The sequence below is a fragment of the Struthio camelus genome, chromosome 22 (assembly GCF_040807025.1).
Source record: "Struthio camelus isolate bStrCam1 chromosome 22, bStrCam1.hap1, whole genome shotgun sequence".
Lineage (NCBI taxonomy): Eukaryota > Metazoa > Chordata > Aves > Struthioniformes > Struthionidae > Struthio > Struthio camelus.
Window position 1 is genome coordinate 5,558,194 of NC_090963.1, and position 13,429 is coordinate 5,571,622.

At 43.5% G+C, this 13,429-nt stretch overlaps 1 protein-coding gene across 2 annotated transcripts in view; it reads left to right on the top strand.

Moving 5' to 3' along the window:
- The first annotated feature begins 325 nt into the window (after positions 1-325).
- Positions 326-13,429, top strand: part of NCAPD3 (non-SMC condensin II complex subunit D3) — a 32,683-nt gene continuing 19,579 nt past the window's right edge. For both annotated transcript variants that reach the window (XM_068916877.1, XM_068916878.1), the window contains exons 1-14: positions 326-511; positions 2,101-2,255; positions 2,873-3,035; positions 3,869-4,053; positions 4,939-5,118; positions 5,809-5,870; positions 6,141-6,228; positions 7,584-7,717; positions 8,451-8,523; positions 9,146-9,271; positions 9,458-9,710; positions 10,214-10,276; positions 10,452-10,535; positions 13,215-13,288. In XM_068916877.1, the coding sequence (XP_068772978.1) occupies positions 436-511; positions 2,101-2,255; positions 2,873-3,035; positions 3,869-4,053; positions 4,939-5,118; positions 5,809-5,870; positions 6,141-6,228; positions 7,584-7,717; positions 8,451-8,523; positions 9,146-9,271; positions 9,458-9,710; positions 10,214-10,276; positions 10,452-10,535; positions 13,215-13,288 (1,716 nt within the window). In that variant the 5' untranslated portion in view covers positions 326-435. The remainder of the gene's footprint in view (positions 512-2,100; positions 2,256-2,872; positions 3,036-3,868; positions 4,054-4,938; positions 5,119-5,808; positions 5,871-6,140; positions 6,229-7,583; positions 7,718-8,450; positions 8,524-9,145; positions 9,272-9,457; positions 9,711-10,213; positions 10,277-10,451; positions 10,536-13,214; positions 13,289-13,429) is intronic.

A 13,429-nucleotide genomic window follows, 5' to 3' on the forward strand; every position in this document is an offset into this window, starting at 1 on the left:
GCGGCAGGGGCGCCCGCGCTGGGAAAAGGGGCCGGGGAGGGGGGCGGCTGGGGGGGCCCCTGCGGCCCGGCGGCAGCGCGGCGCTGGGGAGAGCCGGCGGCGGGCGGGGCGGGGAGGGGCGGGGGCGAGGCGCGCGCGCGCGCGGCCCCGCAGCCCCCCACGCGCGAGCGCTCGCGCCGTGCCGGGCCGCGGCGCAGCACCGCGCATGCGCCGCCCGGGCGGCCGCGGGGCCGCGGCGCGCGCCCCGCCCCCGCCGCGACACGCAGGCGCTGCGCATCCCCTGCCGCTTCGCCTTCCGGTCGGCTCCCCCCGCGCAGGCGCGCCGAGGGCCGGCAGCCCGGTCGCTTCCGGGAAGCCGGCGGGCGCCGCGTGGGGATTGGCTGGGGCCGGTGCGGGCGCGCGATTGGCTGGTTCGAAGGCGACGGCGGCGGCAGGATGGTGGTGGCGGCGGCGGCGGCGGTGGAGGCGTCGCGCGCGCTGGCGGGGTGGCGGTTGGGTGACGTCAGCGCAGGTGAGGGGTGGGGGTCGTTGTCGCCGTCGGTAACGGTCGGGGGCGGCCGAGCCGGCGGCGCGGGGCGGGGCGGCGCGGCGGGGTGGGGGCCTCGGCCCGTCCTCGGCCCGCGGGGAGAGCACCCCGGACGGAGCCGGGCCCCGCCCCGCCCCGGGCTCTGCCTCGGTGCCGCCACCGCGGCGGCCTGTCCCGGCGGTGCAGAGAGGCGCTGGCAGAGCCGGGCACAGGCCCTATTTCCGCTCTTACCGGGGCTGTCAGGGGGTGCGGGGCCAGCGCCCCTGCAAGGCAGGAGATCCCGTGTGCAGGGGTTGTCGTGGCTGGAAACCTCGTGAGAAGGTTGGGTAAAAACCGCAGCAAACTGTGGAAACCGTTCTTGTTGATCTCTAACGCTGCCTTTGAAGCTTGGAGCAAGGACTAAGGCGGGTGCGCCTTCTGTGCCCTTGTGTCGTGGTCCTGGCCACAGGAAGCTGCTGCGGTGAAATGCAGTTCCCAAATAATAGACCTTATCTGAAGCTTTTGGCCATCTCAGCCTTCTCATTCAGCTCAGACTAGATGAGTGTGCGGCTGTTGCACTACGGATGCAGTAATTTAAGTAAACAGAAGTTGCCACCAGCGCTTCAGCATCAGCAAAGTCGTTATCTCCCAGGGTTCAGACATATGTTCAGATGCATACTCACATCGATATCCCAAAGTAGCATTTTCCCAGCAGTGGAATTCGCTTTCCTTTGGCGTGCAGTATAGCTGCTAGTTACTGTGCTTGATAGCAGTGCCATAACTACGGTTTTGTAATTTCTACTTTCAATTTTTCTTTTTAAAGAATAGATTGGGATGAGGGAGGGGTGCGGATGAGTGAGTACCATTTGTCCTTGTTGTAGGTGTTTATAAACTAAAATATATGTACGTAGAAATGGTTGCCTGTGGTATGTTCTTATCAAAGAGAGCTTTTTGTGTGTTCCTGAGTCGTGTCTATCCTGTGGTGACTTGTGTGATCCTCCAAAGAGAAAAATGAAGACAGGGAGAAGAAAACAGGGTCTCAGCACATTTGACAAGCACCTTCATGGGGCAAATCTTGTCTCCTGCCCAGTCCTGTATAGCTTGTTATGATGTCTTATGGAGAAGCATACTTTGTATCTATTTTTGCACACTATGTATACGTGTATGTGGGTGTGGACATATGTATTTGCCTCTCTGTTTTATATATATGTGTGTGTGTATATATGTATGTATGTATGTCTGTGCATCCACACAAACACATTTTTAGAGTAATATGCATGAGAATTTAAGGAGCACCTTTCAGACATCTTGATAAATACAGCCCAAAGTGTCTTATATCCCACATATCTGAAATTCAGAGGTACGGGTGGTTGAGACATGAATGCGTGTTCTCTTCTGTTGTTCTCCTTACAGGCATGGTAGCAATTAGCAGTGGGGAAGCACTCGTGCCTTAAATTGTTAGTGCTTGTCTGTGAGGGCCTGGTGTTTCTGCTTTAGTTGTTGTATTCCGTATTTATTTTGAAGTATTGTTTGGAATGAACGGTATTTATTTAAGAAACTTTGCATCTGATATTTATAAACTGTTTTTCTCTTAGCCTGGGTGAACACAGTCTGGGATCTAGATTTCACAGAGACTGAACCTCTGGATTCTAGGATAGAAGAGGGGATCACAGAAGAGGGACTTGAAGCTTTCACCTGGCTGTACCAGTCTCTCTCACCTTTTGCTACTGAGGACCATGAGAATACAGAAGTAAGGCCAGTTGCTGGGATGTGTTCTGCTTAACAGAGATTCAAGTTGTATGCTTTTCTATTGTTCATGTTTAGCCTATCTGGAATTTTTAGAACTATTTTTTCCTTAATATGAGCATTTAAGACTGCACAGAAAATTCCTACCTGGCATACATGCCAGAGCACTTCAGAGAGAAACTATTCCTAAGTTAAAAATATGTATATGTGTATATATATACAAATATAAATAATAAATAAATGAATAGAAGGTTGGTCTCTGTGGCAGCTGTTGAAAATGTGAATAGAAATGTCTTGCCACAGTGTCGTCCACAAGAACTTTTTGAGTACATCCTGAGAAAGCATCTCATAACCTTATCTACCTGAATTCACTATCCTCCATCTGTGCGTTCAAAGTTGTGGATGTAAATCTCTGAACGGTTTTGGTTACTCCAAGGTATTTTGTTTAACAGACTTGAGGGGAAGGAAGAAGACAGCTGTTTGGTTATGCAAGAAAAATATTTTACTCACGAGTCTTGATATTCCTTTTAACTAAGATCTTTCTCAAGCAGGTACCCCTGTAGAGAGCTGTGTACATGTTGTTACTGTATTTCTTACAATTACTCATGTATTTTGTCTCAGAGTATCTGGACCTTGTTTGCTGAAAACAACCTCTCTCATAATGCTCTTGTGGCTGTGTTGCACCACTTTGTCCATGTGGGCCAGGATAAAAGGGCTAATGCACAGCAGCGGGTTTATGCTCTTCAGGCTGCTGGGTTGTACTTTTTACTGCTCGAAATTCCAGGTGAGTGAAAGGACGTGCCTTCCTGTTACTGGGTGAAACATTGTTCACGCAAAATCAGCCCTCTGTCATTTATAAGATTTCCCGGTGGAACAACTGATGGCTTTTGAACTGTTTGCCTGATCTCCCTGAAAACCTTGGAGATCAAGCTCAGCTGTGGTGTTGAGTGCTGAACAGCTGTTCTCATCCGACAGTGGCTTTGTGTCCTGTCATAAAGCGGTTTGATGGTTTCAGTCCAGGTCTGCGTCGCTGTGCATCTTCCTAGTAATGCATCTAGTTTTGTGACAGGGCCGACAGGAGAGTCTGAACAGTATATGGAGATGGAACCACACGTATCCCACTGGGTTGACAACGAGGCACAACTGTGGGAGAAACTTATTCTGTCAATACTTGTTTAGTTCCTGCTCTGTAACTAGAGAGGACTTAGCTGCACAGCAGGCTGATTTGTGAAAACAATCTGTTTAAAATAACAGGCAACTGGAATTTTATAGCAGTTTGATTCATGGACGTATCATTTTGTGTTGAAGGCTGATGTGCGCTCTACTGAAGAGTTTTGCTAATCTTTGTTGTACAGCACGTTATACGTTAGAAGGGGACAATCAGCTGGTGATCCTACTGGAGAATGTCATCGCCATTTCCAAGCCGTGATGCAGTGCAGCTTTGTTGTTGAAACAGTTTTTTTCCATCTCCCAAGCTTTCTTATGTTCCCAGGCCAATGCCTTTGTCCTGGCCATCTCCTTAACTGTAAAAACAAAGGGAAGAGATGGCCAAATGGCTTCATACTCTCTGGGTGTTTTGTCTGGAAGATAACTTGTGATGTTTTCTTTTCTGGGCAGGCAGTGTAGCTAACCAGATGTTCCATCAAGTGATGTTTGATAAATGTCTTCAAACCCTGCTAAAAAGCTGGCCTCAAGAACCGAATCTGATGAGGAAAAGGAAGAAGACTGATGCTCAAAGCTCTCAGGCCAATGCAAGAAGAAATAAAAAGAAAGGAAAACCAAGCAGGAATGAGAACTCCAATGTAAGACGTTTTCTTGTAAGACATTGAAGTGTAGTTTCTTCAGATATGAATCTCTGTGAGTAAACCAATAATTGGAAAGCTGGTTTACTTCAAGATCTATGTCATAGTTTTCTTCAGCCCTTTTTCTTCAGCCTTTTGTTCAGCAGTCAAGCTGTGCTCTTGATCCTTTGCCTATTATTAGGAATTTCAGCGGTCTGATTATTCAGTGCTAGCTGCAGTTCCCTGGCTGCTGACTAATAGGAAAAGTAAAGCTTATTTGTCTGTGGTATATTGTTAGAAAGCTCAGTAGCAGAGAGGAAAACTAATTTCTATCAGCCTCTTTAAGAGACCTGCCGGTTAGTAAGTGACAGGCTTGCAAATGGTATTTGAGTTCCCTTGCTAACTTACTGATGGGAGGTTAAGGGCTAAATGCTGTGGTTAGCTGTATTCAACTGCAAGTTCTGTCATCTATATGATTTTCTTTATGGAACTGAGAATTACTGATCAGAAACCCTGAGAGAATGTTGGTGCTGCAGGGTCATGACAAGCAAGGAAGAAGGGAATAGGCACAATGGGAATTACTCGAGATGAATCTCTAGATGTCAGATGAAAATTCAGATAGTCGTCTTCAATTTTGATGGACTTTCTCCTTTGAAACCTTCAAAAGAAGAATAAGCTATGTGGGAGTTCTTTTATATTATACCCAACTTTCCTCCTTTCATCTTTTTTTCCCATCTGTTTTCTGTCACTACTAAATGCATTTAAGTTATCTGAAAGAAAAGATTTAGAATTTTGGATGCGAAATCCTATAGGATCTAGCCTGAGAACGCTATGAAGCACCAAGTGCGAAACAGATCAGTCGCTGCTGTGGGACAGGATGGTTCTGTTTGTTGTCTACCACTATAGGTGGAAGGAATTTTTGGAGAGGAGGAAGAAGAGGAGGAGGATCATGAAAAGGTTTACTTTTCAACTCAGGATCGTCTTCAAGTTCGCAAATCAGTCTTCCTTCTTTTGAAAAATTTTTTAAGACTTCTACCTAAGTTCTCCCTGAAGGAAAAACCTCAATGTGTGCAGAACTGCCTGCAGGTAACAAGATTCTGAACTCAAGGAACCGTATGTCCCCAAACACAAATTTTTGGTCAATGCAGAACACTGCAGCCATGGCCACAGAAGTGATGGCAGACCTGCCTTTCATGAAACAGTCCACTGGTTAAATTGTGCTCTGTGTAAATCTTGGCATGGGATGCCTGCTCCAAGTCTGTGCATTTCATAGTAAAGAGTTAGTCCGGGGACTGAGAAAGCATGCTAAGCCTTAGGTTATTTTATAGTGAGTCTGAGCCTGCCATTGCTTTAGAAAGAGTGGATCTTGTTCAGTTCCTGGACAGAACAGTTGTAAACATCTAATCATAGGACAAGACTAGGGGGTTGGGGATCAGAAGCGGATGGCAGTGCCTCAGTGACAGTTTTGTCTCAAAGAGCTGAGCTCCGGAGGCAGGCAAACATTCAAATACCCCTTATGATTGCCATTTGCTGGCTAGTGGCCAGCTGGGCAGTTTATGATTTGTTCCAGGGTGCTTAACCCTCACAGAAACTGGGGGGAAGAACCATGATATCAAACCTGTGGGCTTTGCGGGGGGTCTGCTTCAAGTGAGATACTGTGCTTTCAAAGTTAAGAGAGACTGAGGTTCTCTCTGAGTTTGACTCTCAAGCATCCACACAGGCCTGCATGTCTTGCTCTTGTGTGAATTAGCTAAACTTGGCTTTCTTTCCTTGCAGATCTTTGTTGAAATGACAAGCTTTGAGCCGGTGGTACATGAGTTCGAGTTTTCAGCAACAATGTGAGCTATTAATTCTTATTGTGCAAACAGTGCTTTGAAGAGGTAAAGCACTCAGTGCTTGTATTGCTATTAAGCTGTTTATATCAAAATGAAAGCAGTGATTTTTTTCACTAAAGATAATTAGAAATTTTTCCACCTAGCTGACCACAAACAACATTTAGCAAATATTGAACAATGTTTTCCAGTTAATGAGCACGTTTAGTTGTAACAGGTGCAGTAAATGTTCCTCTGATGAGAGAGGAAGACATCTGTTTGCCTTCTATTGCTTAGGAGCGTTAATCGAGCAAAGTACATCCCTGAGCTGGCCTACCATGGACTGCGATTACTGTGTTCCCCCCTACATGGTACAGAAGATAAGGTAAAAGTCGGACAAAGTCTTTAAAATCCTCACTACTGTATGGAAAAGGAGCAGTTGCTTCTTTCTTCCTTTGCATGTTGTTTTTACTTGCAAATTTTTTACTTTTTACATTGCTTTCACACTTACTTTGCTCATATGTTTGCTGCTTCAGGGGCAAGATGCTTTTTTTCACCTGATTCTTACTAGCTTTGACTTGTGTGATGATGCGCTTCATGTACGTTATGTTCTGTGCTTTAGTGACTCTTTTGACAAATGGGTTCAAAACAGAGGATAGCTCCATTAGATCTCTGCATCTTAAAAGGGAGAATTCCAGCTTACTGTCTTTGCCTGGAATTTTCTTGCTTCTGGCTAGGTGGAGCTCTAGCACTGTTTGGTAGTATGCTGTGGCGTTGGATCGTGCAGCAGTGATGCATAATGGGGACCGGGGAAGTGTTATGCGCAGATGATGGTAAGCAAGGCTGATGCTAATTCACAGAACATTCTGCTGTGATGGAATATCCAGTTCCACCAGAAAGCTGTCTGCAGCTTTACATTTTTATTTTGTCAAATTACCGAGCGCACTGTGTCATCTCCTACCTCTCTGTGTGCCACTCCTATAGATGGAGCTTTTGAACTTTGAGTGTGACCGTGCTGCTGTGGTTGCGAATCTGTATAAACATATATGAACTAGTTTTGAGCTAGCAAGCCCAGGGTACTAGCAGCTGTCTAGCCAGGGAAACCTGATATATACCTGAGTATCTGTCCTGCTTTCCAGGAGGAAGTGCAGCCCTAGACCTCCATGTTTCAAACTGCTTGGTTTCCTAGTGCAGCCCAAAGTTTTCAGAAGTGTTTACGTTTGTGGTACCAGGAAGCTCTAGTAACTCCCCTTTTCAGAGCTGTGTCATCTTTCCTGTCTCTCCTGTTTGACTACTCAGAGAATGTCAGGATAATGAGGCATGCTGTGGTCCCAAAAGTGCAGCAAGGGGAAAACCCTCAAAGTTGAAGTGCATGTGGCGGTAAAAACATGCTTTTAATTTAAGGTGTCTTCTGTGCAAAAAATACTCAATTTTCTCAAATTCTGAATGCTTGTGGTGAATTGCCGTCTACTGCTTTGGAGGTGATCTGTTGTTGTTGTCCGGAAGTCATTCTTAGGCCTTACTGGATTTGTAGGAGATCATCACATCTAGGGAAGATGTCATGTGTATAAATGGTTTCCTTTTGAATTATCCTACTAGGAGTCATATTTTTCCAGGTGATATTATTTGGACCTAAGCTTTTTTGATTCAGGATTATCCGTAAACTGGGTCAGAATGTTTATCCATCTGCTTCAGTTGCTCCTGAGGAAGATAAACTTGAAGATAACCTTTTCCTTCCAGATTCTTCGTCGTGTCTTCCAACGGATCCTCAATGTCATTCTTATGCTGGAAGGTGGAGGAGGTTCCAGATGCACAGTCCTTGCGATCACATCACCCGTGATCAGTGCCAGGAATCAGGCTATAAAATTCATCAGGTGAAGTACAGAGTTCTGGCACTACCCTTCCTGGGTATGTCTGCTCTTCCTTCTGGCATGCCTTCACTTTACCGTTAGTTGATGAAGGGATGAGAATGACTGGGACTTACTTGGAAGTTGGTTGCGCAGCTGAGGTTTGATTTCAATTTCTGTAATGGTAATTTACAGTACTTGCTGAGGGAGGGGGAAGGAGGTGATGTTTGACAGAAAAGTGGCAGTGAGTGGAGAGGACGTACCTTCTCCAGTATTTTGCTTTGTGTCAGTTTTTCAAATTTTGTAGTTTACTACAAAGTATTGTGAAGGAGATACTATATGAATATGGAGCTCATTTCTCCTTAATTCTTTGCTTTCTCTTGCTTAAAGATGTGTTATGTCTATGTTTATTTTCCCTCCTGCATTGAGGAGCCACGTTATTGGAAAGTATAGCTTGTGCAGAGATCCTCAGACAATGTTTGATAAGGAAACTGAAAATAAGGAAGCTTTTCATATTGTCTGTCCTTCCACCTGTAGAAAGGTATTGGAAGAAATAGTTTGTGCCTGCAAAGCCAGGTTAATGTAGAAAGTAAGTAGATCGGTCCTCTGACTGTGTCCTATTGCACTAGTGCTCGTGGCTCTGGAATGTGCACTTTTCCTGACTTTCAAGGTGTATCTTCAAAAGCAACGACCTTGACTTGAGTTTTGCTCTGTTACAAAACCAACCTTATAAAAGTTTCCTTCTTTTTCTTCTGTGCAGTTCCGTAGTGGAGGAGCTGAAAGAAGTTGCTTTTCCTGTACTTCGAATATTACTGCAACACATTTGTACCAAGGTATGCTATGTTTTGGTGTATCTTGGTTGGAAGAACTTTTCTGTGGGTACATTGCAGTATCTGTAATAGTTGAGAAATCTGTTTTCACAACGTTTTGTAAGGAATGAAAAGATTTTCATAATTTGCAAGTCTCATGACAGTCTGATGGTGTTTTGCGTTGATCTTTATCAGAGTTTTCAGACATCTTGAAAATAGCGTCATATCCTAGGAGAATACCGATGGTGGACACTTTGCCTTCCACAATTGCTTTTAGCCTAATTCTGACCTTTCCAAAATTTTGAGCGTGTTTGCAGTTGCTATTCATGCTGTTTTAGTGGAGGGAAATGAGGATTGTATGAACTCTTTGTCCAGTTAACTATCTGAAGACTGCCATGTAGAAACATTACCTCTGCATTTAATCTAAACTCCACCTTTGCCTTGGGAACTTGCTGCCTGTCTGTGGGTGAGTGCTGAAGTAGTGGCTGAGGAAGTTGAGATTCTCCTCCTAGTGCTTGGTGAACGTGACCATGTCGCCTCATTAAATAAACCAGTGTTTATCTTGAGCCCTCAAATGCCTTTTTGTCTTTTAGAGTGGAGTATTGGAATATTATAATCTGCAAGGTAAATTGCACTTGTTTTTCAGGTCCCAGATAAGGCTGATTATCGCACATATGCTGCACAGGCCTTAGTGAATTTGCTGAATAAACTCCCCTGTATAGAGTTTGCTGACTTCATCGCTTGGCTTTATAAATACTCACACAACGCCAGAGTAAGTACATCTCCTTAATGTTCCAGAATTCAGATACAGCAGTATTTTGAAGATGAAGAATTCAGTATCAGTATTGAATGGCGTTGTTGTTATGGTTGAAACCTAAAGGCAAGTAAACTGAGTAGGTAATTCATGTGTCGTTGCTTTCGTTAACAGAGCACCTTGTGTACTTTTTCTTCTGAACAGATTTCCTACAGAGTGTTTGCCCTTGATGTAGTTTTAGCGTTGTTGGATGTGCCGGAGAGGAACTTGGATAGCTCCTTGTCCCTGAACCATCAGAAGTTTTTAAAGCATAAGTTTTTAGTACAGGTCATGGTGTTTGGCCGGTGTTCGGACAAAGCACCCGTAGTTCGTAGCAAAGCTTTAAGCAGTTTTGCACACTGTCTGGAAATGAAAGCTTCTACAACCTTGGAGAGTATACAGGACTTACTGCAAAGCTGTAAGTATTTTGGATAAATTAGGTATTTTAAAATATCTCTTGAATTTTCTGGGGAATAATTATTGGGAGATAGTAGAACTGATTGTCAGGAGCCTAAAAATCGGCACATAGTGCCCTTGTGTACTTTGTCCTGAAGGGAAGTAATAGATGAGTCGTGTTCCTCATGAAGTCTTATATGTGGAGGGATTTTCTGTTATATATATATGTGTTGTAAATTGATTCTTCCCTGAGATGATCATTTGGTTGATAATTTAGAAAAAAAGGTCATTCTTGCCAGACAGTTGATGAAATCTTGAGATGCCTTTTGCCTCTGTTGAGTTGCATTTTTCACGATTGGCGTGCTGAACTCCCTCAGGTGTGGTAAAGGCCAGATGGCACAATTCATTAGTGTGAAAATAGCACCCTACAGTTAGGTAAGTTTTCTGAGTATGTTTGGAACAACAGACTATCCTAAATGGAAATACTGCGTTTAAGTTCTTTTCTTTTTTATTTCCTTTTGGCAGCCTCTGACCACGCAGTCTTGGAAGCAAACACAAACACTGCGAGTCTGATGGTCGATGCAGAAGGTAGAGTCATTCTCTTATAGTAAGTCTGAGACTTTTTTTTTGGCATGCTGTTTTGTAAAAATACATGCATCTGTAAAGTGTAGGGAATGCCCAAAGCTCTCTGTTTAACAATGGACCATGTTACTGGGTGAACGTGTGCCATTTTTTGTTCTTAAACTTTTAACCTTTCTTTCAGTTCTGTCCAACCATCCACTGAAGACCCTACCAACTTTCAAAACTATTGAGCTGACAGACAACAGTGATAGTGCTGTGCTTGATGGTATGTCAAAAAGATACTAGCTTTGTTGGATAGCTTTTCAAAAGTTTAATTGAAATCAGATTTTCTGAAGTGTATTCGTTGTCCATTTTTCAAAGAAAGTGGAGAGATCTTTCTGTGGAGCAGTTAAAAACCACTTGCGGGTGATGAAAGGAGTAGAATTGCCAGCCATAAAGAAATACTATTTCCACTTAAGTCTGAAAAATAAATTTAATCTTGAAATACGGATGTTCATTTCCACTAATGTGGTAGCAACACTCGTTGAAAAGCAGGTAATTTTTTCTTTCCGAAAAGGATGGTAATTGATGTTGGGATATAATACTTGTAGCTCCATAAATTTAAGGGTAATTAAATCTCTTGCTTCAATGCACAAAGGACTAATATATTTTCACTACATAAAACAGAGCACCTTTGACTAGCACTGTTATGCAGGGAAGAATTAACTTCTCTGCAGCATCAGATATTGGCTGGAGTTGAAAGCAGAGTATGAGGTTAAATGGACTGATGCAGAATGGCAACCTGCTAGTCTTAATTTGTTGGTAGCATGAAGTCAGCATGTAAGCTGGCTCTTCTGGCTGTTTTGTTCCCTCTTTGAATCCCTTCCTTTTTTTTCCTCTTCCAAGCTGTAAAAGATTTTCTTTCTAACCTTTAGGCTTCTGCCATTATCTTTGCTCTCAGTTCTTGTTGTTCACCTCTCTTGAACTGCTGACAATTCAATTCATTGCTTAGTTCATATCCTGCATTTGCGTCTTTGTTACCTGTCTCATGCTGCTCCTCACACGGGATCTCTCTCCCTATCTCCATGAGCCAGACTCCCATCTTCTTTATTCTTTTGAAACATTTCACTGATAAATTTGGTTAATCTGCTCTCTCAGATATAAATGTCCTCCGGGCCACTTATGGTATTGTGTATTCCCTGTTTAGCTGCAGACTCCTGGTGGCAGAGGATCCCTGTTTATGTATCTGATACCCAGCTGAGCATACAGTTGGCACTTGGTAAAACAAATTGAGAAAGGGATTGGATGAAAAAGGACTGTCTGGGACTCCAGAGGATGGCTGAAATACAGGGCTCAGTGAGTCAGTCAAAGTGCATTATCAAAGCTGTCTGGCATGCATTTGTGTTTGGCTTATGCCTGTGCTAATTGTGCACCTTTACGAAGACCAAACAGCTCGTATTTTAGATGCAAAATAAATTTTGGCCAAGGGTAAGCAAAATGTGCTAAATGCATGTGGGCAAAGATGAGAAGGATAGGGATAGTATGCGGAGTGAAGTATGCACTGCAGAATAGGCATTGCCCAACAACGTATGCACATTATGTTCCCTTGCTAGCTCTCGGCTTTTTAGAACTCAGTTTTTTTTTTCCTGTGAGTAAAATCAATGGCAAATGGCAAAGTGCGATTGCTTCAGCAAATTTGATCACCTTCACAAGAGCTGGACTATTTTCATGGCAAAAACTTGCAATGAAAGCGTTCTGTACTTTCTCTGTCAAGCTAACCTCAGGAGGAAGGTGAGACTGTAGTTAGCTGCCTGTTAAGAAAGCACTCATGACACAGATCACAGTCCTTTGGCTTCCTCTGGTCAAAATCCATCTTCAAGCTGCTTTTGATTAGTCCCCTGTGACTAATCTATTTCTTAATGGCAGCGCAGTGAATCTTCAGATGAATTTCTGTAACCAACAGATCTCTACATTTGGCGTGTATTTGGGAAATCTTCGTTATTATTGATAGAATTATAACAAGGATTATAGAAGTCTTGGAAGCAATGGTAAAATGGTTGAAATTGCCAACTTGTCAATAATCCTTTTGAGTGGTTTGAAAGCTAAGAAATAGTTGATTGTGGAATTGTGGATTCAGCTATGTGTCAGTTAATAAGCTGTCCTCTTGTTTAAGTATTTTTCCCGAGAATGTACAGAAATGTGTATGAATATGGCTAGGGAAAGTCGAATGTTAGGCCTAACTTTCCTTTCATTGTGGGGGAAGTGTTCTGTTTTCCACGTGGGCTCTTGGGCTCTTCTCTGTAGGTGCCATTCTGCAACCTCAAGGAAATTCAGTTAGTTTGTAAGTGGGAATAATTTCCCCTCTATAAAATATGGAAGTGCATGTATTAATACTTTATGCTGCGTGGAGGTGTGAGGCATAACTCATAAAAGATCGTAGTCATTCTAAGCTCTTTGCATAGAAGTCTGTTGAGTCTATCTTGAGTCTGTGCTGGATCCATTTTTTTGTGGTCTCTCCTCAAAGTATTTTTCCCACAGATGGCAAGGTTGCTACAGACTTTTGTTAGAGCTGTGCATGATTCATTTGATGAGGCTTTCAAACTTTGATGGTAGCCTAAAATCTCTTAGGCAGAAAAATAAATGGGTAGGAAATTGCAGATTATTTCTTTTTGCTGCATGTGTCAAATGACTTGGTATATCACTTTCTGTTGTGATATGTCCAAAGGTATATTTTCAAATGAAAACTAGGAAAATGTTTTTTTTCTTCCATTTGCTTATACCTCATTCTGCATTATTTTGGGCTTTTTGTCCTGCTTTGATCAGTCTCCTCTCTTGCCTCCTCAAAGTCTCTGGCAACAAGAGTTGCTCAGCAGAGTGCAGAGCTGTGCTCCTCCCCTCTGCTGCACTGCAAAAGGATGTTTTGGGCAGTCTATTATAATTTCTTTTTCATTGTGGATTCGGATAGGAAGAGAGATCATGGCCATGCTGAGATTGAGAGCAGGGGATGAGAAGACCAATGTGAGGAAATCTGCTCTCCAGGTATGTTTTTTTTGAATGCTGCTTTGTTCTGTGTGATTACCAAGAGTGGCATTAAAGTAAATAGGCGGGCCGTAGTACTGTAGTGAACTGTGTGCAAGTATGTCCACCTGTAGCTTCTGGCTATTCCTGCAGAGTACAAAC